This window comes from Pelmatolapia mariae, linkage group LG17 (genome assembly GCF_036321145.2).
Source record: "Pelmatolapia mariae isolate MD_Pm_ZW linkage group LG17, Pm_UMD_F_2, whole genome shotgun sequence".
Taxonomy (NCBI): domain Eukaryota; kingdom Metazoa; phylum Chordata; class Actinopteri; order Cichliformes; family Cichlidae; genus Pelmatolapia; species Pelmatolapia mariae.
This window is the reverse complement of record NC_086242.1, coordinates 33,388,127-33,411,001: the sequence shown is the minus strand read 5'-3', so window position 1 is coordinate 33,411,001 and position 22,875 is coordinate 33,388,127. Positions and strand designations below refer to the sequence as shown.

The 22,875-nt window shown below is 41.8% G+C and overlaps 1 protein-coding gene across 4 annotated transcripts in view; it reads right to left on the bottom strand.

The window, feature by feature from the left end:
- Nucleotides 1–8,763: 8,763 nt before the first annotated feature.
- The window catches only part of lrp8 (low density lipoprotein receptor-related protein 8, apolipoprotein e receptor), a 170,636-nt gene continuing 156,524 nt past the window's right edge, over nucleotides 8,764–22,875 (bottom strand). Inside the window, exons 17-19 of one of the 4 annotated variants that reach the window (XM_063460688.1) lie at nucleotides 19,341–19,409; nucleotides 16,569–16,759; nucleotides 8,764–14,861 (exon numbers count right to left, since the gene is read on the bottom strand). In XM_063460688.1, coding sequence (XP_063316758.1) covers nucleotides 14,823–14,861; nucleotides 16,569–16,759; nucleotides 19,341–19,409 — 299 coding nt within the window. In that variant the 3' untranslated portion in view covers nucleotides 8,764–14,822. Of the gene's footprint in view, nucleotides 16,760–19,340; nucleotides 19,410–22,875 lie in introns of all 4 variants that reach the window. The other 3 variants (XM_063460689.1, XM_063460686.1, XM_063460687.1) reach the window with 3 other exon arrangements.

The window sequence follows — 22,875 nt, the reverse complement described above, 5'->3', positions numbered from 1 at the left end:
GAGCTGGACTGACTATTATATGCTAGTGTAAAAATTGATTTTGGGGGTGTTACATCAAATCTATTGCTATTAGTTTTCTTATCATACCAACAATTGACACATGAAAAAAAAATCACATCAATAAAAATACTTAGTTGGGTTGATTTGATTACATCAGGCTGGAGATTGGTTTTTACAGGAGACAAATGGCTGTTTTACAAACAGAGAGGCGGGGAGTGATGAAGCTTTTAGCTGTAGTGGATGATGTTGTACTGTTGTGTTTGAGTTCTTCCCCTTGCAATCATTTTACACAAACATCTTTTGCCCGTGTGCACAAATATACGCACAGTAGTCCACGATTTTAAAGAACATTATATTAATTTAGTTTCATTTCCTGGTGACTTATTCTAACCCTAACCCTAGCATAACCATAACATCACCCTTAATCCCGTCCCCATACATCAATCCGTCCATCCATCCTCTTCCGGTTGTCTGGGACCTGGTCTTAGGCTAGCGGCCTAAGCAGAGAAGCCCAGACCTCCCTTTCCCCAGGCCAACGGAGCGATGTAATCTCTCCAGCATGTCCTAGGTCTGCCCTGGAGCCTCCTCCTGCTGGGACATGCCCAGAACATCTCACCCAGGAGGTGCCTAGGAGGCATCCTAGTCAGATGCCCAAACTACCTCAAGTGGCTTCTTTTGATGTGGAGGAGCAGTGGCTCTAATCTAAGCAAACATTGAATGACTGAACTCATCACCCTATCTCTAGGGGACATACTGCATTGTGCCATATGTCCATATTTTAACACCTGCTAAAGATTAGATCAGTGGTTCTCAAACTTTTCACGACGAGTACCACCTCATAAAATATGGCTCTTAATGTACCACCCTTATGACCGATATTAAAGTACAGTAGTATAGGCCTGTTTAATAACATATACAGTTTATATGAGGTAATTTTATTTCTTATATGAATGTTATCTATTTTAACTGTCATAAACAGGATGTGACAAGTTATAATAATAACAATTGTACTGCACTAAAACATTCACAGCAGGTGGCAAATCTGGTCTTTAAGTGGTGACATATGAACAAACTACTCTGTGTTTATTAAGGCTGTTGTGTTTTTAACATGTTTTAATGCTTTGTATCTTGTTCTAGTTAATCTGAACAAGCAAATAAAAAAGGTATTGATCACTGTCGCCCTCTCTCGGTTTTTATTACCACTTTTCATTTTAAAACTCAGTTTTTCAAACATTACGATGTAACTACAGCCCAGCCCATGCAGCAGTAAATTAATTACTAACCTCATATTGTGGATGGATTATCTCAGTTGTTCTCCTGACTGAAGTTTGGTCCGTTTACAGCATCCTGCCATGCAATTGCATTTGTCCCTAAGCCTTGGGAACCCTCACGTTAACGTTTACTGAGTGGAAAAAAGTTAGTGTTCATCCTCCAGCTTCACTGTGTTTATGTTATGCTAACATAGCTGTGTAGCTAGCCACCACGTAGCACATCATTATATACCAGCTAGCCCAACTTCAGTAACCCTACAAACGTCACTGCTGTTTAGTTTTCTGTCTTAATTTATGTTGGAAGTGATAGCAGAACTGTACATTTTAATTTTTCATAAATCCCTCAGTCAGAACGTGGTATATTATTTAATCTGGAGACTTCCCGCGTACCACTAGAAGGAGCCCAAGTACCACCAGTGGTACGCATACCACAGTTTGTGAACCACTGGATTAGATGATTTTTCTGCATCTTGACCTTATACATAAAAACCATGAGATCACACACCCACGTGCACACAGTTAAATAAAGGATAATGAATAAAAACGATCATCAGCAACTATTTGGAGGTGTGTGGATTGCAAAGATAAGGCTTAAGAGAAAAACCTTTGTTATCAGGATCTGAACCTCCTCGCCTTTCCCAGCTAGCAAAAAATAATAATTAGATTAATTTTTCACAATTATGCAAAATATAATATCTGCAGGACAAAAGGGTAAAATATTTGCTTTGTTCTTTTTATGTACCCCCATCTTACACATGCGCTTGTTCCTGCTGCTGACTGCGGGTGTGCACCACAGATCACATTTAGGAGGAGGATAAGCCCCTCACAGAGAGTGAAGAGTGAGCCCATTACAGACATCGCTGTGTAGAGTAAGGATGCCCTCAAACTCAACTCACACAGAGGCCCCTTACCAGCCAATTAAACTGATGTACAATGTTCATATTTGTGCGTGTGTGCACCCTCACACATGCAAATGCTCTCTAAGAGGCTGTTTTTTCCCCCTTTCTTTTTTAAATTTAAAGTGTGGATCTGTTGCATGGACAGGACAAGAGGAAGAGAGGAACAACAGGGGAGGCACATAGTGAATGCACACACATAAAGCGAACATGCAAGTGCTCCTAATCTGAATTGCAGATGTTTTTTGTGGCCTCTCTGTCTGCCAGCACCATGATGATGAGCCGTCCTCGTTAGAGACTTTTAGCTGTAATTATCTGGTAATGGCACTTAGCCCATCAACTCCTCCTCTCGCGTGTCCCACTGCAGGCAGGGTAGCTCTCTCTTGTCTCTCTCTCTCTCACACACGCACGCACACTCACATTCACACTAAGACAGAAACACACATACTTGCACGTAGTTAGACAGACACATGTACACATCCAGCTGGGAAGACATCCATGAACACAGAGATGGAAAAGACAAATACTGAAAGCTGCACAAGCGGTTAATCAGAAATCCACAAATACAATCACAAAAAAACACACACAAATGCACACACGTGCCGTGCCATATCCCCGCTCCCCTGTCTGCCCGCATGGCTAATCTGTGCAACTTATTATCCGGGAGATAATAGAAACTGTCATCCATGAGGCAGAGGGAGGAGGGAGACAGTGGCAGAGGGGCGGCTGTGTGTTCACTGCATTTTTAAACAGAGACAGACTTCATCGCAATAACTTTATGAGGCCAGATGTGGCATATTAAAAGCAAGCTTCCCAAAGCAGAAACACCTTACCACTGCAACAAATGATGCCATGGCGGGAAAGTAGGGAGCAGCAAAAACGATGATGGAGGTAAAATGAAATGGACCAAGAGAGACCGGGGTGAAAGACGGCATGAGAGGGAAAGCACGGGGAAGGATATGAGGGGATAAACTGAAGCAAATTGAAAGGGCTGAAAAGCACGATTCTTTACAATTAAGTTTTACTGCGACGGCTGTGAAACACTTCAATTGTTAATCCTGTGAAATTATTATCACACAGGAGCACCATAAACCTGCTTCTCAGTGGCAGAAACAATGGAAGACAGGATGATAATCAGAGGAGAAGAAATAAGGGAGCTGAGCAAGAGCAGGCAGTAACGTAGAATAATCAAAAGAGAGTTACTATAGTGAAATGTAAGCACACAGATCCAGCAGTGTGTCACTATGTTTCCAAGTGTGTGATCTGAAAATAAAAGGGCAGATTAGTTGGTCTTTGGTTGGAAAGAGGCAATCAGATTAGCAGCCTGGGTCTTGTTGTGTTCCTGCCATCTGTGCCAGATGCTGCTGTTGAGTCAAAACCTTAGCCAAAGTATGCACAGGGTACCTTTTGGGGTCAGACATTAGCAGAGTGGGGACCTGCTGCCAGTAGGGGCAGCAGAGCATACAGCCTGCCTAAAGAAATAATGGCTAACTTAAGCTCATAAACATGCTTTTTCTTGCTGTCATACTTATACAGGTTGTTTTGTCTGTCCAAAGAAAGCAGGTCCTGGGTTTTAAAGATGTTTCTGGGATTTTGATTCGTGAAGCCTTTGAAGACTTGGTAGTCTGTTGTGAACCCACTTCTTCCCTGAGTCTTCTCTTCATTGCAGATATATATAATGCTATGACTAACTGCTGGAGAGAAAAAGGATTTCCTTTGCGTCTTCCATGGATGTCTAGGTCTTTATGCGTCTATATGTGCTCATTCAGACACTCCAAATGTTTCCACTGTCTCTCTGATGTTTTGTTTCTGCAGTGTATCTTTGTCATTTACATTAACAGGTCCTTTGACTGCCTCATATGGTTTAACAGCTGCAGTTTCAAATGCCACATCTGGAATTGACTCCACAATCAGCTTCAGTGTATTTATCTGCAATAATTCATAAACAGTCACTAAGTGGGGCACTCCCGTTCATAAAAGCATCTTTTGACTGAACTGTCCTCAGTGTGGAAACATGGCTGTAATTCCTCACCAGTTAGCAATGAAATTAAGGTGGAACATTTAAAAAATATATTGTCATTGTTTCATTTTAAATGTACTGTGCTGGCACACAGAGTACTAGCACAACTACATAATGATTCATGTTAAAGAATTCAGTTTTAAAATGATGCAAAGCCCCAAAATATATTTGGAAAAGATACCTCAGGAAATCTGTACCTAAAATTTTGCCAAAATTTCAGACAAAACAGTTTTCCAGAGAGAGCCAGGGAGGTTAGACATTGAGGTCAGCTGTGCTACTTCATTTTCATAAGTACAGGTGTCACTCCAGGCACCCCAAATATTTTATTCATTTTAAGTGACAGGTGGAGAGAGGAAATTTTTGCACTCAGACACCTGGATGCCCTACTAACTCCGAATGGTAGCTAATAGAGTCCGACATGAGCTCCATTTAGCAGAGGAGAGGGAAATAGCTGAAGAGAGAGAGAGGAAAAATGAGAGCGGTAGCTTGCAGGTGTGGAGTGAGGCTGGATTGCCACCACAGCGCTGTGAAAGTCGACTGCTCGAGGGATTCTAGCAGGTCAAACAGAGAAAATTAATATGTTCTATAGTAATGTGGATAGTGTTGAAAAATCTGGATTTTCTACCTCTTTCCACCATGAAAGTAGACTGACTGCTTTTAGGTGGATGAATATAAAAGGTCTAAATTTCCCACATGCAGTGCTCAATTTGTGACAGACTGGCTAATTGTTTGAGGCTTCTTCCCACTTTCTGCCCCTTACTGGAATCAACGCCAATCCCCAGGCGACCACAGAAAGCTTTAGCTGCGTAATGATTGTTTTATCTTAGCAATGCGCCTCTGGAATTTTATATAATAAAGGCCTTAGAGACACCAGGTGCATTAGTAACAAAAAGATGAATGGAAAAATCCTGTTTGTGTTCCTGGATCAGTTTTGCGTGGCCTCTTCTCTCTTTATTTAAGAGTGTGAGAATTTTGAGAAAAACTAATGAGAAGCTAAGACAGCGCCCACTCCAGCAAGGGGCGTAATCACAAAACCCAAAGAAGGGAAAGCAGGAAAGTCATAATGCTACTGTTTTCTGCCAGATTGATATCTAGGCATGAAAGGTCTCAGCATGTTGTGGTTTTCAAGGTGGCGGTCAATCCTGACTAACATTATGCCAAGGACACTTGTTTTTAAATCAAAGTCTTCTCGAGGCCAAGAACTGATTTAAAACACACATTTCAAACACAGGTTGAATCTTCAATGAAGAGCAACAGCAACGCCGGAACAACTCTCAGGCCAAACAGTGCCCACATCCCGAGCCAACTCTTTTTGCTGGCTCATCCATCAAACTCCGAGTGAAATGTCACTCCACAAATGTCTCCATAGACTAGAAAAGTCCCCTATCTCCTTTCCTTCCCCCCATTACACAGTCAAGTCCATTTTAAACGATCATTCCTGCTAACCTTTAGAAAAACTTGTCTTTTTCTTTTCTTTGTGAGCCTGACAACATGGACAAAGAGCAAATATCTCCAATGTCCATGTATCATATATAATATTTTAGCAAATAGAAAAGAAAGGAGAAAAAAGATGTTTGGAGGTTTTAACACCCTTTAGGACACACAAAACCCCTTCTTTCAAGCTTATTTCATTTTATTTTATTTTAGGTGGACATATACAATACTATTTATCTCTAAACTTTCCTTTTTGCTAAAGCATATGGTTAGTGCTGGATCAGGAGACTCTGAATCCTCTCTTAGTTATGCTGCAATAGGTGTAGACTGCTGGGGGATTCCCATGATGCACTGAGTGTTTCTTCTTCATTGACCTTTCTCACTCACTATGTGTTAATAGACCGCTCTGCATTGAATCATACTTGTTATGCATCTCTAGCTCTCTTCCACAGCATGTCTTTAATCCTGTTTTCCTTCTCTCACCCCATCAGGTCATAGCAGATGGCCCCGCCCCTCCCTGAGTCTGGTTCTGCTGGAGGTTTCTTCCTATTAAAAGGGAGTTTTTCCTTCCTACTGTCGCCAAAGTGCTTGCTCATAGGCGGTCATATGATTGTTGGGTTTTTATCTGTATGTATTATTGTAGGGTCTACTTTACAATATAAAGTGCCTTGAGGTGACTGTTGTTGTGATTTTGGTGCTGTATAAATGAAATTTAATTAATTACTAACTCATACCTATGCTAGATTAATATTAATCTAGCATAATTAATATCAAAGGCATGGCAGGTCCACATCCTGATGGGAGTGCTGGTTAGACAACAAAAGAAGTGAAGTGAAAGAGCATGGAATTCATTTCTCAAATGAGTTTTCAAAGTAATTATATCAAATGCAAAACATCTGCACTGAGTGAACTCAATGCCCTAAAAGAAAACGCCAAAAACACAAAACGTCTCATTGCTCTTGGCTCAGTTTGAGACAACATGTTTTGACCATAAAGGTCTGCACATAATCGTTGATCACAGTGCATTATTTTCTGTTCTGGACAATAAAATTTAATAGAAGTCATAAAAGCACACCCTGAGGACACTGATGTAAACCCTTTCTAAAGAATCTGCTTATTTAACTCAGAATTGCATTCAATTTTATTCAATTCAGTCGACCAAATTTCTGTCTTTGACTTATACAACTCCTGGTGTACACTGTACACTCTTTATGTGAATGAAGAATAAATGTTACTTAGCACAGTTAAAAAAAACCTCACTAGAAATACTGTTTTCCTGAACAAGCTGGCAGGAGCCAGAAACATTTTGGGTGGGCGGGTTGGGGAGTTCTGCCATGACTCAAAGCTGTAACTTATTTACTACACCCGTACTGTATAATCAACAGAGTACATCCAAATGACCCAGTGTATGTGAATTCACTGTAATGTCTGTCTATATACTCTCGCAGTCACAGTCCTACTATACCTGGTGGTTAGAAAAACATCTTTGATTATAAGCACTTAAATTTTCTGGCAAGTGCTGCTTTTGCGGTCTAGAAAGATGATTTATTGTCCTGAAACCACATTCTGTAAAATTCATTGTGTGTTGTCCACAAATTATAGCATTAGCATTATAGCATTATAGCAAGTAGCAGAGGGGCGTTTTAAAATTAGTTTCAGTTGCTTTGGTGTTATTGAAATTAAAAACAGGTGCACTAGAGGGGCAACAATGAGACAACCCCCAAAACAGGAATTGTTTGATAGGTGGAGGTCACTGAGATTTTGTCCCTAATCATCGTTTCTGGCTGTTTTTTCACAAGTTTTGCATTTGGCTAGGGTCACTGTCTCTGTTGGTAGGATGAGGCGATATCTGAACCCTGCTGAGGTTGCACACGTAGTCCGACTCCAGGGTGGTATATGGCCAGAAGGTCTGCTGTGTCTCCCAACATAGTCTCAAGAGCATGGAGGAGATTCCAGGAGACAGACAGTTACTCTAGGAGAGCTGGAACAGGCTTCAGAAGACCCTTAACCCCTTAGCAGGAGTGGTATCTGGTCCTTTGTTCAAGAAGGAACAAAATGAGCACTACCAGTGTGACAAAATGACCTCCAGCAGGCCACTGGTGTGAAAAAAAAAAAGTTTTAGGAGGCCCTGTGCAGAATTGTCAGGTCCACCACTGACGCCCTGTACTATTCAAACACTACTCTGTTCCAGTTGATTCCTCCTGTACAACAATACCTGTCCTCGTGTGGCGAGAGCATGCATGCAGTTACTGCAAGAGGTTTGCGATGACCTGGTCACGATCTGGGAGGAGATCCTCCAGGACACCAGCATTGTCAGGCATGCATACAAGCATGTGAGGGCCAAAAAAACAAAAAAAAAAACAAAAAAAGAATCACCTGGGATGCCATTAAACCATGTGGCATCCTTTGATTCCTAACACATTACGCAGTTCACGTCAGTATAGACAGCCAGCATGATCTGATGTGTTTCTAAGTGTTCCTTTATTTACTTTTTGGAGCTTCACATTAACCCTCAGTAAAGTTTTCTAATCCTAGATTCAAGATGTTTTAAGACATTTAGTTTTGAATGAGTGAATGTGAGTGCGAATGGTTGCCTGTCTCTGTGTGTTAGCCCTGCGACAGACTGGCGACCTGTCCAGGGAGTACTCCGCCTCTCGCCCTATGACAGCTGGGATAAGCTCCAGTGCCCCCCGTGATCCTGAAAAGGATAAGCGGAAGCGAATGGATGGATAGTTTTGAATGAGTCTGAGACCAGCTTTTGGACTAGAGTGAAACTAGTGTTAGGAAAAGTTGCAAAGAAGAGCAAGAGTAATACATTTGATTAATACATTATTCTGCAACCTATAGTAGCTGTCACAGCCTGGACAAGTTGTCAGCCCATACAGAAAGACAAACAAACAAAGAAACAAATACAAATGAAAACAGTATTCACACTAAAGGGTTGGACAGTTTTTATAAATTTAATATATCAATATATAGAGATATTTATCAACAGCTTGATTTCATAGAAACGTGAGTGAGACCATTTTGGCATACAGTACAGATATTCAATGTAAGTACAGAAGTTGCTAAGTTGTCAACACTCCCCCCCCTTAACAACCCGCCCCAGTTAACCACCCTGCATCCCCCCCACCCCCTCCCTCAAACAGACACAGAAGACAGAAAAACAGAGTAGAAGTGTACAGGAGCACAAAACAAGGCACCAATAAATTAAAATGATTCCTCCTCCTTTTTTTTCCCCAGCCCCACTTAAAAAAAACAACAACAAGCCCCCCCCCCCAAAAAAAACTAACAAAAGACGAATTAAATTTAAACAGAATTAAATACAGTAGAAACTCTAAAAATCCGCATTGCTGTTAAAAAGCAGGAAAGTAAAACAGAAACGAACAAATGGAAGTAAAAGTAAAATAGGAACACTTTGGCAGATTATTAAATTTTAGTTACAATCAAGTAGTAAAGAAATCCAGTGCTCGTGTGTACAAATAAATTCATATATCGTCTACACTCCTTTTACCCCAGAAGTTTATGTACATCTTTTTTTTCTCCGTTTTTTTGCCGCTGTTGTTGTTTTTACAGATACATTTAAAACATTATCAAAAGATTTCTGCAGTATGAAAACGTATTATTTACAAGTCAGGATTCAAAACCACTGGACTGTACCACTGGACACCCCCCTCGAGCCCCAACCCCACCACACTTTTATTTCCTCCCTTACAAAGAACGCTATTTCTTTACACAGTGCAGAAGGCTTTTTGAAAAGTTTTGTGCAACAAACAGCATAAAGAAAAAAATGCCTGTCTTATGGCTGAGGAATGGTTAGAGGCCCGAATGGTTTTTTTTTCCTTTCCTTTTTTTTTTTTTTTTTTTATTTTTTTTAATCTTTCCTTGCAGACAAAGACACATCAGCAAGATTTCTGAGAAAATGTAGGTGGACAGTTTTGCAAAAAAAAAAAAAAAAAAGAATCTGGAGCCTTAGATTTTCTTTCAATTTCTTCATCCTGTTTGACTGTGGAAGGATCATAAAGACATATCAAAACGTTCCCCCTGTACATATCATCATCATCATCATCCCGAGCCATCAAAAGATTTACACAAAGATCACCTTCTTTCCCAAAAGCCTTCATTTTACAGAGTGCTCGAAAAATCTAGGCAACTGAACGCTGCCCCTTCAAGTAATCAAACATCAAGTAGATTACACATGAAACTAGAAATAGTCTGGTGAGGAGATAGAGAGGGAGAGACAGAGAAAGGAGGAGAGCAACAACTACAACTCACTTACACAGTCCAAAAAAAACCTCCCCACATAACAAAAAGAGGAGTCAGTGTATCGAGGAAAGTCACTGGGTCAACAAAAGCTAAGTGCCATCCAAGTAGAGTCACTGAGGGTTCCTTCCACAGTCCAAAACTGTAGCTCAAGGGGGAGGCCGCTTCTCCAAGCTGAGTGTGATTGTTCACCGGTTTGCTGGTTCACATTTTTCTTTCTATCTCTGGGGATTTCCTTATTATTTTTGTGGTCGTTTCAGGTTATTTCCTCCAGTGTTTTCTTTTTCTTTAATTCTTCCGCTGTGTGCCTGTCTACCCAAAGACTGAGAGCCCTTGCCAAAGGAAAGATGTTCATGGGTGAGATGAAGATGAGAGGGTTGCAAGCGAATGAGAGTGCACAGAAACAACAGCGTGGACTTTGCCCTTGAAGCTAAAATTCAACAGTGCGACAGCCAAAGAAACACTTTAAAACTCACAGTTGGAATTACATTTGATACAGTGCTCGAGGAGATGAAGTGGTGGAGCGATGTTAGAAAAGCATTGTGGTTAAAGCAACGTAAGGTCTCCGCTCAGAAAAGGAAAAGACAAGCAACAGTACGATAAAATGGAGAGCACAGATCAGGAAGACTGTATCGGGGTTATCAGGACTGTTAGTATTTACTATTTACGCTGATAACATGCAACAACTTCCTCCCTCGATTTAGTAACAATTTGCACAGTTTATGCACTTAAGCTGTCCATTAGGATTGTTCTGAATATTTGTTTTCTCAATCAATGAATGAGTTAAATAGAGTTAAATATCAAGGAGTTAAATATTATGATAAATATGTCTATACATATGGTTTTGCTGGTGTAAACAGTATGCATTCTACATAAGTAAAATAACAACTTATATTCATTTCAATCCTGTCACCTAGAAACTACATTGAAGCAAAACACAGTCTCAAGCAACACATTTTATATGTAGTAGCTGTAGGCGTCTATACATATAAAGGGACCATATTAGTCCTTTTATATAGTTCTGATATGATATATGTAAATATTAGCTCTGGTTTCTATTTGAACTGTAGGTGAGAGCTGTTTGAGCAGCAGTCAACTAAAAGCTCTAAAACAGAGAGGAAAATAGCTCTTCTGTTTTGTATGCCCTCTGTCTACCTTGAACATCTGATTGCCAATTCTGGTTGGGCGTGGTATATAAACATAATGTATTCTCTTTCAAAGACAAACAAAACAAAAAAACAAAACAACCTAGCATCTACAAGAGTCTGAACGATATAGAATTCTTAAAACCAATAGTCAAAATTGCTGATTTAAATTTTATAAACTCATATCAGCTGATATGTAGTTGTTTACTCATTTACACACTGCATGAGGTTGTTTGGATCTGCTGGTTTTTGCGTGTGTCGCATTACCGCCAACAGGGAAGTTGCGGCACACCCTCTAGCGGACAAACTATGCAACATCAACCAATAAAATCGGCCTTTCAGATAACATTTTAGTATTTAGTACCATATACATGTCATTTCTAGGTGACAGCATTGATTCTGTGTTAAAAGTAAAATAGCAAAGCATTCACTTAAATGTAAATCACCAGAACAAATGTACCCTGTTTTCTTCCTTCAACAAAAGGTGGTGAGTTCCAGTAACTCAGAAATCCATACAACACAACAATGCCAAGACCAACTCATTTAATTAACTCATTTTTCTCAAAGATTTCAAGTTTACTAGCGAGACATTTTTAGACGTACATCAACATTTTCAATTCAGTAAACACAGTCTATAAGGAAAAAGTTCATTTTAGTGCAGTATATTTCCCCATTAAGTGTTAAAGAACTCACAGTATCGTTTGTAATGTTGCACTTTGTTCTCTAAAGCAGCGATTACTAGATTAACACTGAACTAAAAAACAAATAGTGACCCAGTGCACTGTAAGCTTATCTTATCCTACAGGAAAAAAGCTGATATAGCTGACATCACACCAGTGGTTAGTCCCTTAATAGTCTTGTAAATATGCAACAACAGTGAAGCAGATATCTAGAGAGCCTATGGTCACAGTAAGCCCTCCATTGCCACTACAATTACTACCTCGAATAGTTAAAGACAAAGTACCGTTCCGGGCTTCTTTCAATGTCCTTCAAAATAGACGAATGCTCTTGAGGTGACCACACAGTGGACCAGCCAATCTGTCTTCACACTGTAGCCATAATAAGTTTCCTACACCTCAATAAATAAGCAATTTATTCTCCTACCTGCACCCCCCACCCCCAGCATGGAACTTGATTAGACCTGAAGCAAACATGGACATGAAGGAAAGTGTTGGCACGCAGAGCTGACTCAGCTCAGGGAGCTGTGATTTATTTAATCTTAAATTCACAAAGATATCTTTACATCCAGATTTTTCCATCACTACCTAATCTCTCCTTTGGGAACTGGATCCTATACGCATAAAAACTCCAGTGGCTAATATACATCATTGTTTTCAGTGTTTAATCAAATCTGTTTAATATATGTCAATCCTTAAAGGCCTAAAAAGCAGCCACTGGAGGAAACTAACAAACCAGTCTAACGTCATGCTGAGTGGAGTCCCAATCTTCCCCACTGTGCAGTGCATTACATTTTGCTTCATCTGTACAAGGTGAAGATGAAGGGAGATGGCCTCCCCCTTGTGCTCGATCCTCCTCCGTTAGATGGATGTAGGGGGAGCGCGCTGCTGGAGAGGACTACAATTTACCTGTCTAGCTTGCTACTTGTCACACACAGTTCATACAAATCACCCACTGTGCTTCATAAACTGAGAGGAGAGAGTGCCATCCTTTCGAGGGAGGTGAGAGGAGTGACTGTCAGAATACGGCGACGCCAACACTGGCAGAAATCCGGGAAAACAAACGACCCACCGTTCATCTTCCAAGTACAAACCTGCTCACATATGGCGGCGTATAAATTCTGGCAGTCAAGCCCTACACCACCTTTCATCTTTGTTTTCCTTGCCTTTCTGTTCCTCCCTCGTGGTTATCTGAGCTTCTATGCTGAAGCTGAGCCTTCCAAGAAATAGTGAAATCCATGAATAATAACCGTCATTAATCAACTGTTGCATGAATACATAATCTGAGACCGTACTGAGTCTAGGATGGAAGACTTTAACATTTGCATTGGGAACTTTTGCGTGTATGTGTTATTTAGTCATATTGGATTTACTAGTCCAATATGTAGGCTCTTAAATGCAGCATTGATCAGATTCATTAGGCAAGAATGGAAGACGAGTGTTTCATGTATTTATAGTTTAGACCATCCAAAACTGCCTTACAGAGTATATAATGTGTTTTAACTGTGCTTAAAACTGTCCAATTTTCAATTAGGACACTAAATGATGTCCTGAATAAGAACGCTGGCAATTTGCCTCGACTACTTGTAACAGCTCTGCTATTCTGTCATCGCGGCCTCTAGTGATTCCCTATTCCAGCACAAGATGAGCAATTATTGCAATATTCATTGGCATGAATCGCAACTGATTCAATAGGCTGGAAGCTGGTTCGAAGCAAGCCAAGGAAGATCAGGTCCCATTTTTCAAATCGGCGCTCAGCTCACTCGGCCTCGGTGTGTTACTCATCTGCGCACCGCACAGAGACGGTGACAGTGACAGACATAAGAAACACAGCATCACATCCAGAAAACACACAGCTGCATTGTTAAAAAGGGGGAGTAAAGGTAGCCCCCCACCCCACCTCATCCCAAAAAACAAACAAACAAAAAACCCCAGCTGGGACTGATGTTTATGGGGTCACTCAAAGTCAAACACCTCTGTGTTTTCTTGCTGTGATGAGCTTGTCATCTCACTCTTCATTTCCTCCAGGATTCCTATACAGGAAGTGCAGCATGCACTTACATGTTTTTAAATCCGATCACTAAACAACTATTTAACATCCAATTAAATTCCCTGCAGCAATTCAAAAGAATATGTTCTCGCTGTTAGAATATTGACGCTGGCAGATGTAAATGAAGACTCAGAAACACATGTGGGATTCCTGCTACTCAGTGCAAACAGGAAAACAATCCCAAGTTCATTATTGACTGTATGCACACCTCTGATGGGAGAGGAGAGGGGATTACCCATAATCCTTTGCTTTTTCTACCCTGCTGCTTTCAGCCTTGAGGCACTACCCTCTGGTAGCACAAACCCTCCAATTCCCCCTAAAGGAAAAAAAAAAGAAAATCACCTCTAAATGTACAGACAACCCCATCAGTTTTCCTCTCCTTGGCTATATTTAGCTTTACAGTAAGTGAAAGGGCAAATCTGAGGGACTAGGTGTGAAAAAGGATGCCACCCCCCTGCAACAAACCCCTTAAAAAAAGGTCTCCTTACATGACAATGAAGAAACACAGTGTCCTTGCTTGCCACTGTACTGCACCATCCTCGCAAACTTGTCTTTCGTGCTGTGCACTGAGAGGTGTTGGTCACATATTTACAACAGCAAATGCAACAGAAATAAATAGAGTGAAAACACGAGGAATTTAAAATTATGCATGCCGCCTTCTCCTGCTTGCACGCCGGCCAGAAATCCTTCTATTTACAAAGTGCACTGAGACAGCTGAATGAGGTTAGTATGGACAATATCATCATCAAGCAGCATTTTGAGCAGCACTGGTGCTAACAAGAGGCAGAGAGAAGAGAGGAGTGGAGCAGAGGCTACTAAACTAATAGTAGTAGTAGTAGCTAATAATGGTAGTAGTGTTACTCCAGTGGAGACGGTAGGAGATGGAGGGGGGATTTAACAGGTGTACATGTCATCCCTGCTCTTTAAAAACGGGGAGGCAAAATGAGGTCTCCTTTTCTTTTCTCCTCTGCGTTGTACTGGCCTCATTGTAGTGGTCTAGAGGCTGTGATGAGAGGAGGGGGCCAGGATGGGAGCGCAGGGGTGCAGGCTGCATCCCCCTCCTCCCTCAGGGATAGCCATCATCCTCCAGACTGAGTGCCACGCGCTGCAAACAGCAGATAAAAAGACCGTTACCACAGCAGGCTGGTTAAGGAGAGAGAAGTGAGATAGAACAGCGGGGAATGAAAACAGAGAGGCTCAGTGGAAAAAGAGGAGAAAGGGAGACAAGATTCCAATCTAGGTGGAACCCAGAAGAAAAATGGCAGCTTTGTTATGTGATGCCCTCTCACTATTCTGCCTCCTCTCCCCAACCTTCGTCTTCGTTTCTTTCCAATTCAGCCCCCCCAACGTCTTGTTTGTCCCCTCCTTCCCTGGCTGCTCGTAGCGAGGAATGCAGGCTGCCTGCCTACGGTTGCGAAAGTCTGGCCCACATAATGCAAGCCTGATTCCTCTGGCTGCCCGAGCTGCCACACTGAGACAAAGGGCAAGAAAAAGTTAGGAAGAGAAAAGAAGAGGAAGAAAACCACTAAAGAGATAAAAGGCAATACATAAGATTTGTACAAATGTTTGTAATAAAACTGGGAAAACGAGAGAGAAGGAGTAAAGCCCCCTCTCTCGTTCGGCGAGGGTAGGTTGTTACTTCGACCTTGAATCTTAATATGACTCAGTCGTGCACCTGTTTCAGTGTCTGTCTGAGCGTGCTTCCCGCCTGTCATCGTGCCAGTGATACCCAGAATTCTTTGCCTTCTTTCTCTCCGGGGTGACACAAAGAAATCTGTGTTACCATGCCAACCGATCAAAGCGCTAGACTCCCGTCTCGCCCTCCCTCCTTTATCCTTTTTGGCTGCCCTTCACCGCTTGCTCTCTGACACCCAAAACAAGAAGCATATTCGGTAAATGTCATAAACTCCTAATGACGCACAGTCTGGATTTAAGGGCATTTTACTTTACTGCTATGTGTTGCAGCTGCCGCTGTGTCCAGGGTTTGTAGAAGATGCCGCTTCCAGTGACTTTTAAAACTGCATATACATCAGTGGGAAGTCATCAGGGTAATCCTGAAATCGCGTCGCTGAGATTTATGGTTTCTGCAAGATAAATTGTATTTCGAGAGAGTCCTTCATCCTGATTTGTGCTCCCTTTTTCAAATTTTGTGTGACCTCAAAACAAAATTGCATTAGTTCAATGCTATAACGCAACTATCTACTCTACATGTCCATTTTATTCGTGAGCAGTGGCTATAGAGCGACTCCTCTTTCACCTCTCTTTTTTTGCATCTCATCTGCACTAATCGTGATTTCTTGGCTGCTGAACCTTTCTGAAGCAAAGGAATAATGATTTGCCTGTGCACAAGGGTTTTGTCAGGAAATGGGGATCACTCACTTCAACAACCAAAAACACTAACACGATGCACAAATAAATGGGATGGCGGGTCGGCAGCATGGATGTATCGCATGAATATGGTCGCTGAAGGTGAACGGAATGTGGACATGGCGTTGTGTCGAGGGTTTACGTGTACGTGTGACAGGTGTATTCGGTAATTACTTCAAAAACATAAAGAAATAAAATGATATGTGAACGTGTGCGAGCCTGTTCTTTCTTTCCACCAGGCTGACATGTACAAGAAAACGGGCTTTTCCAAACCCTCGTGCCAACTCCCATTTTCCAAATATTTCACACTTCTTCCTTTCCTCCGCAGTACCTCTCACTTAGCATTCGAGAGCATCGGCGCCCCCGAATACCAGTGAGAGTTGTTGTCTGTGACGCCGCCCCCTAGAGGAAGCGCTATGAATGGCTGACTGTGGCTGCCACTCACTGCTGGGTAGACGTGACCGATGGACTCGCTGTGACGCCCGATGTGGATTTCGTCGTCGTCATCCTCTGTGGTTTTGCGGTACACCGGGTTGTCGAAGTTCATGCTCTTGGTGTTCTTGCGCCGCCAGTTGCGCCAGACCAGGTATCCACCAGTGCAGAGCAATCCGATGACCACTGTGGCAAGGATAGGGACTGCATGTGTTTAACACACACACAACAACAACACACGGCGGGAGCGTTAACACAGCCCGGGGGACACAGAGCGGCGCTTTAAGCACTCACGCACACGCACAAGCACACGTTGCACTGTTCACCTGAAGGCTCATTATTTTTCAGTTTTTGTTTTTGAAAGATGCAAAATGTTGTTTGAATAACAGCTTCTCAAAAAATTTAAAAACAAAACAAAACAAACAACAACAAAAAAAACCATGGGAATATTCGCCTTCTGGAAAAAGTCCAGAGGTGCACAAGGAGATGAACCTGAAGGGGAAGCAGTCCACTTTTCTGAAACTGTTAGAAAAACTGGTGGCACTTTATGCATCTGTTTCTATAAATTTAGTGGGCTGAGCTTTTTATGTTTCATCCCCTGTATGTCTTCTGTATCTGCATTTAAAAAAATCTAAGCATTTATTAGAGAAACAATGAGCCTTCAAAGAGGAACTAATCATTCATTGCATTATATCCCCCCCTCAGTGTCACGAAACGATCAAAAACATGCACACACAATATGCAACATAAATGTCTGCATGGTACACATGCACATAAACATCATTCCAACACACACACACACACACACGTGGGCACACTGAACCAAACTGTCATTTTATATTAAATCTGTAACCATTCAAGCCCTGAAGACACTGATTACGACCTTGTTTTTGAATAAAAGCCCCACAAGGTTGCTTAATTGTCATCAGCATATAATCCTGGTGCGCATTGCTCAAAAAAACAGATTTTTGGGCAATGATTTATAATTTTGTATTTTATTGCACCGAAAAATTAATATCTGGAGTGTCTGGATGGGGTTATGGGAGGAGAATAAGAAGAGGGTAAGAGGAGGAGAGAAGACGGGGAAAGGGTTGGGATTTGGAGGATTTGAGATAAGCGCCGTCTCTCCTCTTTCATTACCATATCAGCATAACTGCCCTGCAAGGACCTGTGTGTGTGTGTTTGTGTGTGTGTGTGTGTACAGTGCATGCTTTAGAGTTTTTGTATAATGAAAGCGCAAACACCCAAACCAGAGGTAAGTCAAGGAGGTTTGGATATGTGTGCCTGCATTCATAGATGTGTTTTCCTCCGCTACAGTACGCCTGTCTAATTGCGACTTTATTGGATAGACACTTGAGATTCCTTCGTGGCTGGGTTGGAAACCCCAGCTCCTCCTTTGTTCTTCTCTAAATGTGCAATGGTTTAAAGGGAAAAAAAACCCCAAAAAACCCATCAGCTTTCCTCTCATTTAGAAAATTTATCTCCAATGAGCGAGTGGCAAAACAGCCTGTCTTTGGCTAAAACTGATAATCATTGCTGGGCTGCTTCCCCTTACGGAGCTGTGGGTGGGTGCGTTGCATTACTGGGTATGAGCGGAGAGCTGGGGTGCAGAAATCCAGCCCGTGTGGACCTCCAACATTAACGTTTCAAAGCTGCTAAAAAAAAGATTTGTGGCCGCAATAAATGGGAGAAGGACAAAAAAAAGGATAAAGCAGAAAGGGTTAATAGTCTCCGGGGTTATTTTAATGAGCTGATATTTCAACTATAGAGACTGAAAAGAGAAAAAAAAAAAGCTTTACAATCTTTTAGCGCTCCCCTGAATGATCAAACTTGTTAATATTAGGGATGAAAGAGATCTCAATTAGTGGCATATGCTGCCACTATAAGGCCATTTGCACATTCAGCTGATTTCCCAGTTAAGTTGGGCATGAAAGTATGAAATATTTCCATAAAATTAGATTTTCATTTTAATCGGAGCTAATAGAGTAGATTAACTTTTCTAAGCCGGTTTGATTGAAAGAACTACAATTGCCTTTTTCTGCCTTTGTAGAGGCAGCTTGATGGTTTTCTCTTTATGTTTCATTGCCTAAACAGACAACAGCATTATGTCTGAGGTCATTAGCTTCCTGCTCCAGGCCAAAAACACAATTTCATGGCATTAATCCACTTTTCTCTCCCCTCGTCTCCCGTAAAGCGGCATAACCCACTCTTAGTCCGCTCGGTCACAGAAATAGGTCAGAACGCTGGCCTGATTGATACGATCTGATCAGAGCGGTGAACACGAGCAAAATGTTCTAACAGCTGGTCAAGTGTGATGACAAAACCTGAATTGAATTTCACATTTGCTCAAATGTCATTAATAATGACATAATGTGCATATTACAGCGGCCTGGCCGTTTACTGACAGAGGGGCTCACTTCCATGTAATGGCTTTTTCTAGCCATAGGCCACGATGCTGGATAATACCACACCTCAGTACATTTTCTCAATAGATGCGATACAATTTTATGCCCGAATCTCACTATTGAACCAGATAGAGGGCTCATGTGTTGAATTGTTATTATTTTAATGAGAATGTTTTAGATTTAATCAGCCAGGTGGAAATGCAAACATCCTAAAACCCAGGCACACGCACACAAACACATAATCTCATACTCACACGCACACACATTAAAAACAAAACACACGCAACATGCAGGACTTAAGCAGACTTGAAGGAGCGAGGAGGGAGAGGCAGGCAAGCAGAAAGCAAAGACAACACAGTGAGGGAGTCAACAGTACTCACCGATAGGAATGACTATCCCCAGAACAGCTACTGTGATGTTGTTACCTATGAGGTAGTGATCACTCGCAGCTGAGATGAACAGAAAGATGGAAGACAGAGAGAGAAAAAAAAAGAATCAAGCCAAGAAAAAGTTTTGCTTCAACCCCCACCAAGTGCCCTCCTAGAGAGAAAGAGAGATTTCAACACGGGAGCATCAAAAGAAAGGCTGGAAAAGGATATTTGCATAATATAAGGGCAGAGAATCCATCTGATTTCAGTTTGGACTGCTGACTTTTTCTTCCCCAGCAGCATGTGTAAATGAAAAAGCCAATGAATCACACAGGGATGGCATAAAAATGCAGTGAGATGCCTTTTAATACACGAAGGAACAAATGCGTTTCCAGAAACCAATGCATCAGAATTTGTATGAATATAAGCAACGAGCACATGATCTCGCATTACTCCATTCTTTTTCTACGAGACGTTTCAAAACTGTGTCACAATGCAATGCAGAAGACATTTATTCTGGACATGCTTTGCATCCTTACTCCCCTTCAGCTCTCACCCCAACAGGTCGGCGGGGGAGCTTTTGACATTAATCTCGCTCCCAACCCTCGTATTAGCAGCAGGCTAGTTGTTAGCCAAAAGTGTGATCAGATGGCTATAATGAAGTCTGGTAAGGAAGATTAACACAAGAGATCACAGTGCTGGCCCTGCATACTGATTGGCTCATTCAACAAGGTGACTGTTCCAGTTCTATGGCTGGCAAAAAGAGACAGATGGCATGTGATGGATGTGACAGACAATGCAGACGCACATTATTCTTCATAAATGAAATCATATAGTGAATGAAATGCAGATAAATGCACACACGTGCGCACACACGAGAGCCACAAAAGGTGAAGCAACTTCAGACAGCGAGTTCTGAGTCAGCAGAAGCGAATTTTGGCTTTTCTTAAGCGTGAGTGACGTCCAAGGGGTCCTACAGTAAGACTCAAAAAGGCAGATTAACTGAATCTCATTAAAGAAACTGCTCTGGAAGAAGGCTGTTCTGGAAAGGGAGGGCACTGAGAAAGGGAGAAGAAGAAGAAAAGGGGACAAAAGTCTCAATTTCATGAGGGTCATTCTTACTGGAGGGATTTTAATATCAAAACGTTTACTGCCACTTATTATTTAAATATAACTGTCAGGGTTAGAATGCTATATCCAGTACAATTAACAATGATTAATAAAACAGGATATCGTAAATATACTGCTCAAAAATATACTTTAAAAATACATCAGATCTCAATGGGGGGAAAAAGCTGGATATCTGTACTGATATGGACTGGGTAATGTGTTAGGAATGAGAAGATGCCACATCGAAATGAAAATTATCAACCCACAGATGGCTGAATTCAAAGAGACCCTGAAAATCAAAGTGAAAAATGATGCAGCATGCTAGTCTGTTTTGTGGAAATTTCATTGCAGCATCTCAAAATGGTATGTGCTTGTACATATCCCTGACCATGATGGGGCACACTCGTAACAGGACGACGGATGGTGTCCTGGGAGATCTCCTTGAATATCTGAACCAGGGCTTCACAGAACTCCTGGACAGTCTGAGGTGTGACCTTACAGGATCGGATGAACCAAAACATAACATCCCAGAGGTCTTTTATTGGATTTGGAACTGCCTGCACACTTTTATCACAGCCTAGCCTGTAGAGGTCTGTGCCCCCCAGACCATCACTGACCCGCCACCAAACCTGTCATGCTGGACGATGTTACGGGCAGCATCGTGGCTTCTACAGACTCTTTTGTATCTGTCACACGTCTGTTTTTTTGGGTTTTTTTTTTCCAAAATCTTGAAATTAATTTTCTTTAATGTCGCTGAAAGATGTGCAAAATTACTACCGATATCAAAAGAAAACATTGGTTACCAGCTGTGTTTAATCTTTGCCCTCCCCAATCAGACTCCTGGTTCTCCCTCACCCCACCATGCCCTCCCTCCCTCCCCCCCCCCAGCAGCGCACATGTGTAACAGCTGATCCCGGCAAACTTGACAGTGTGCACCGAGTTGAAAATTATAACACATGGCCCGTGGGTTTGGAGACTCGTCTTGTTCATGCCCCATTTTTCTCATCTGTGTCTGCTCCACCTCTCATCTGGAGCACTTGTGGTGTGGTGAGGAGGGCTGACAACTTCAGAGACCGGAAGAAACGTGCCTCTCGCCTCTTAGTAACTCTGAAGTACGGCGGCCCCTAAAGTAATACAGCAGGCAACCTCTTTAATTCCCAGAAAATCACTTTCTCTCCCGCCTCTTTTTCCATCCCGTCGTTTCACATCCATGTAAATGCCGCCTTTCCTCCCAACAGTGTGTCATCTACAACTCCCATCCTCCCCGTTAAAGTGCTGGACTGTCATGTTCTTTTTCGCTCTCTGTTCACTCTTCGTTCTCTGTGGCCCCTTTACTGTCTCACACTGCACGTTTTTGTTTTTTGTTTTTTTCATTTAACATTCCTTCGTTTTACTCCTTGCTCCGTTTCTCATTCATTTCCCTGTCCTCCAACTCCCACTTAAAACTTTCATCATCTTTCCCTGCTTCTCTCAGCTTTTTTTTCCCATCCTCAACACCTGCTCTCCTGGTTTCTCAATATAACAGGAAACGAGAAATCAAGAGTTCAGACACAGTACAGAAGCCACCAGCCTTTCTCCGATGCAAATTTTAATTCTTTTTTTCTCTCCTCTAAATTATTTGTTAGAATGATATAAAGATATACAAGTATTACGATAAGTGTTTTAGTGTTAATCTTCCTTTTAGGGCATTTAAATAGTGCACATGCCCATTATCTGACATAAATATATATTCATCTGAAGAGTCAGTATTAAAAAGGCAACCTTTTTCATTTTCTTAGAAACAAAAGACATAATAAAAAGCTGCCTTGGCAGGTTGACTGTCTCAATTTAATATCTCCATGCAGTAAAAAAGCTAAGAAGACTTTCAAAACAACTGCTGAAAAATACAGATCTCTGAAAACACGCACACACACAATTTGGTGGCTTCATCAATTTTGCTGCGTGGTGCTATCAAGGATTCTCGTCCGCTTCCAAGTACAATTTAAGTCTTAGCGTGGCTTTGTAAACCATTGTTACGGCTGTTAGTCTGCTGTCACTGTTTGTCTGGGCTGCAAAGTGGTATTTTTCTTGCGAGCTAGTGAAGCGTGATTGGCGCGAGAATGAAGAACACTGCCAGTTATAGAGAGAGAGTGAGCGAGAGCTAAAGAGAGAAGGGGAGAGAGGTACAGAGGGAGAGACCAAGACAGAGATAAAGACAAAGAGAGTAAGAGAGAGGCTGTCAGAAAGTGAGGATGAGTGATGAGTAGTTTTATGCGAGAATGGAGGGGACTGTCATTTCTTAGCTCTGACACTTCTGTTAAGACGCTGGTCGCGAGGGACCAACAGTAAGCAGACTGAGACATAGTGCACGCCTGTGGAGTGTTCGGACGGGTGTGCCAGCAGATGAGAAAAGGAATAGAGGAGGAGGTCGTAGGGCCAGTAAAGCAAATGATCAGAG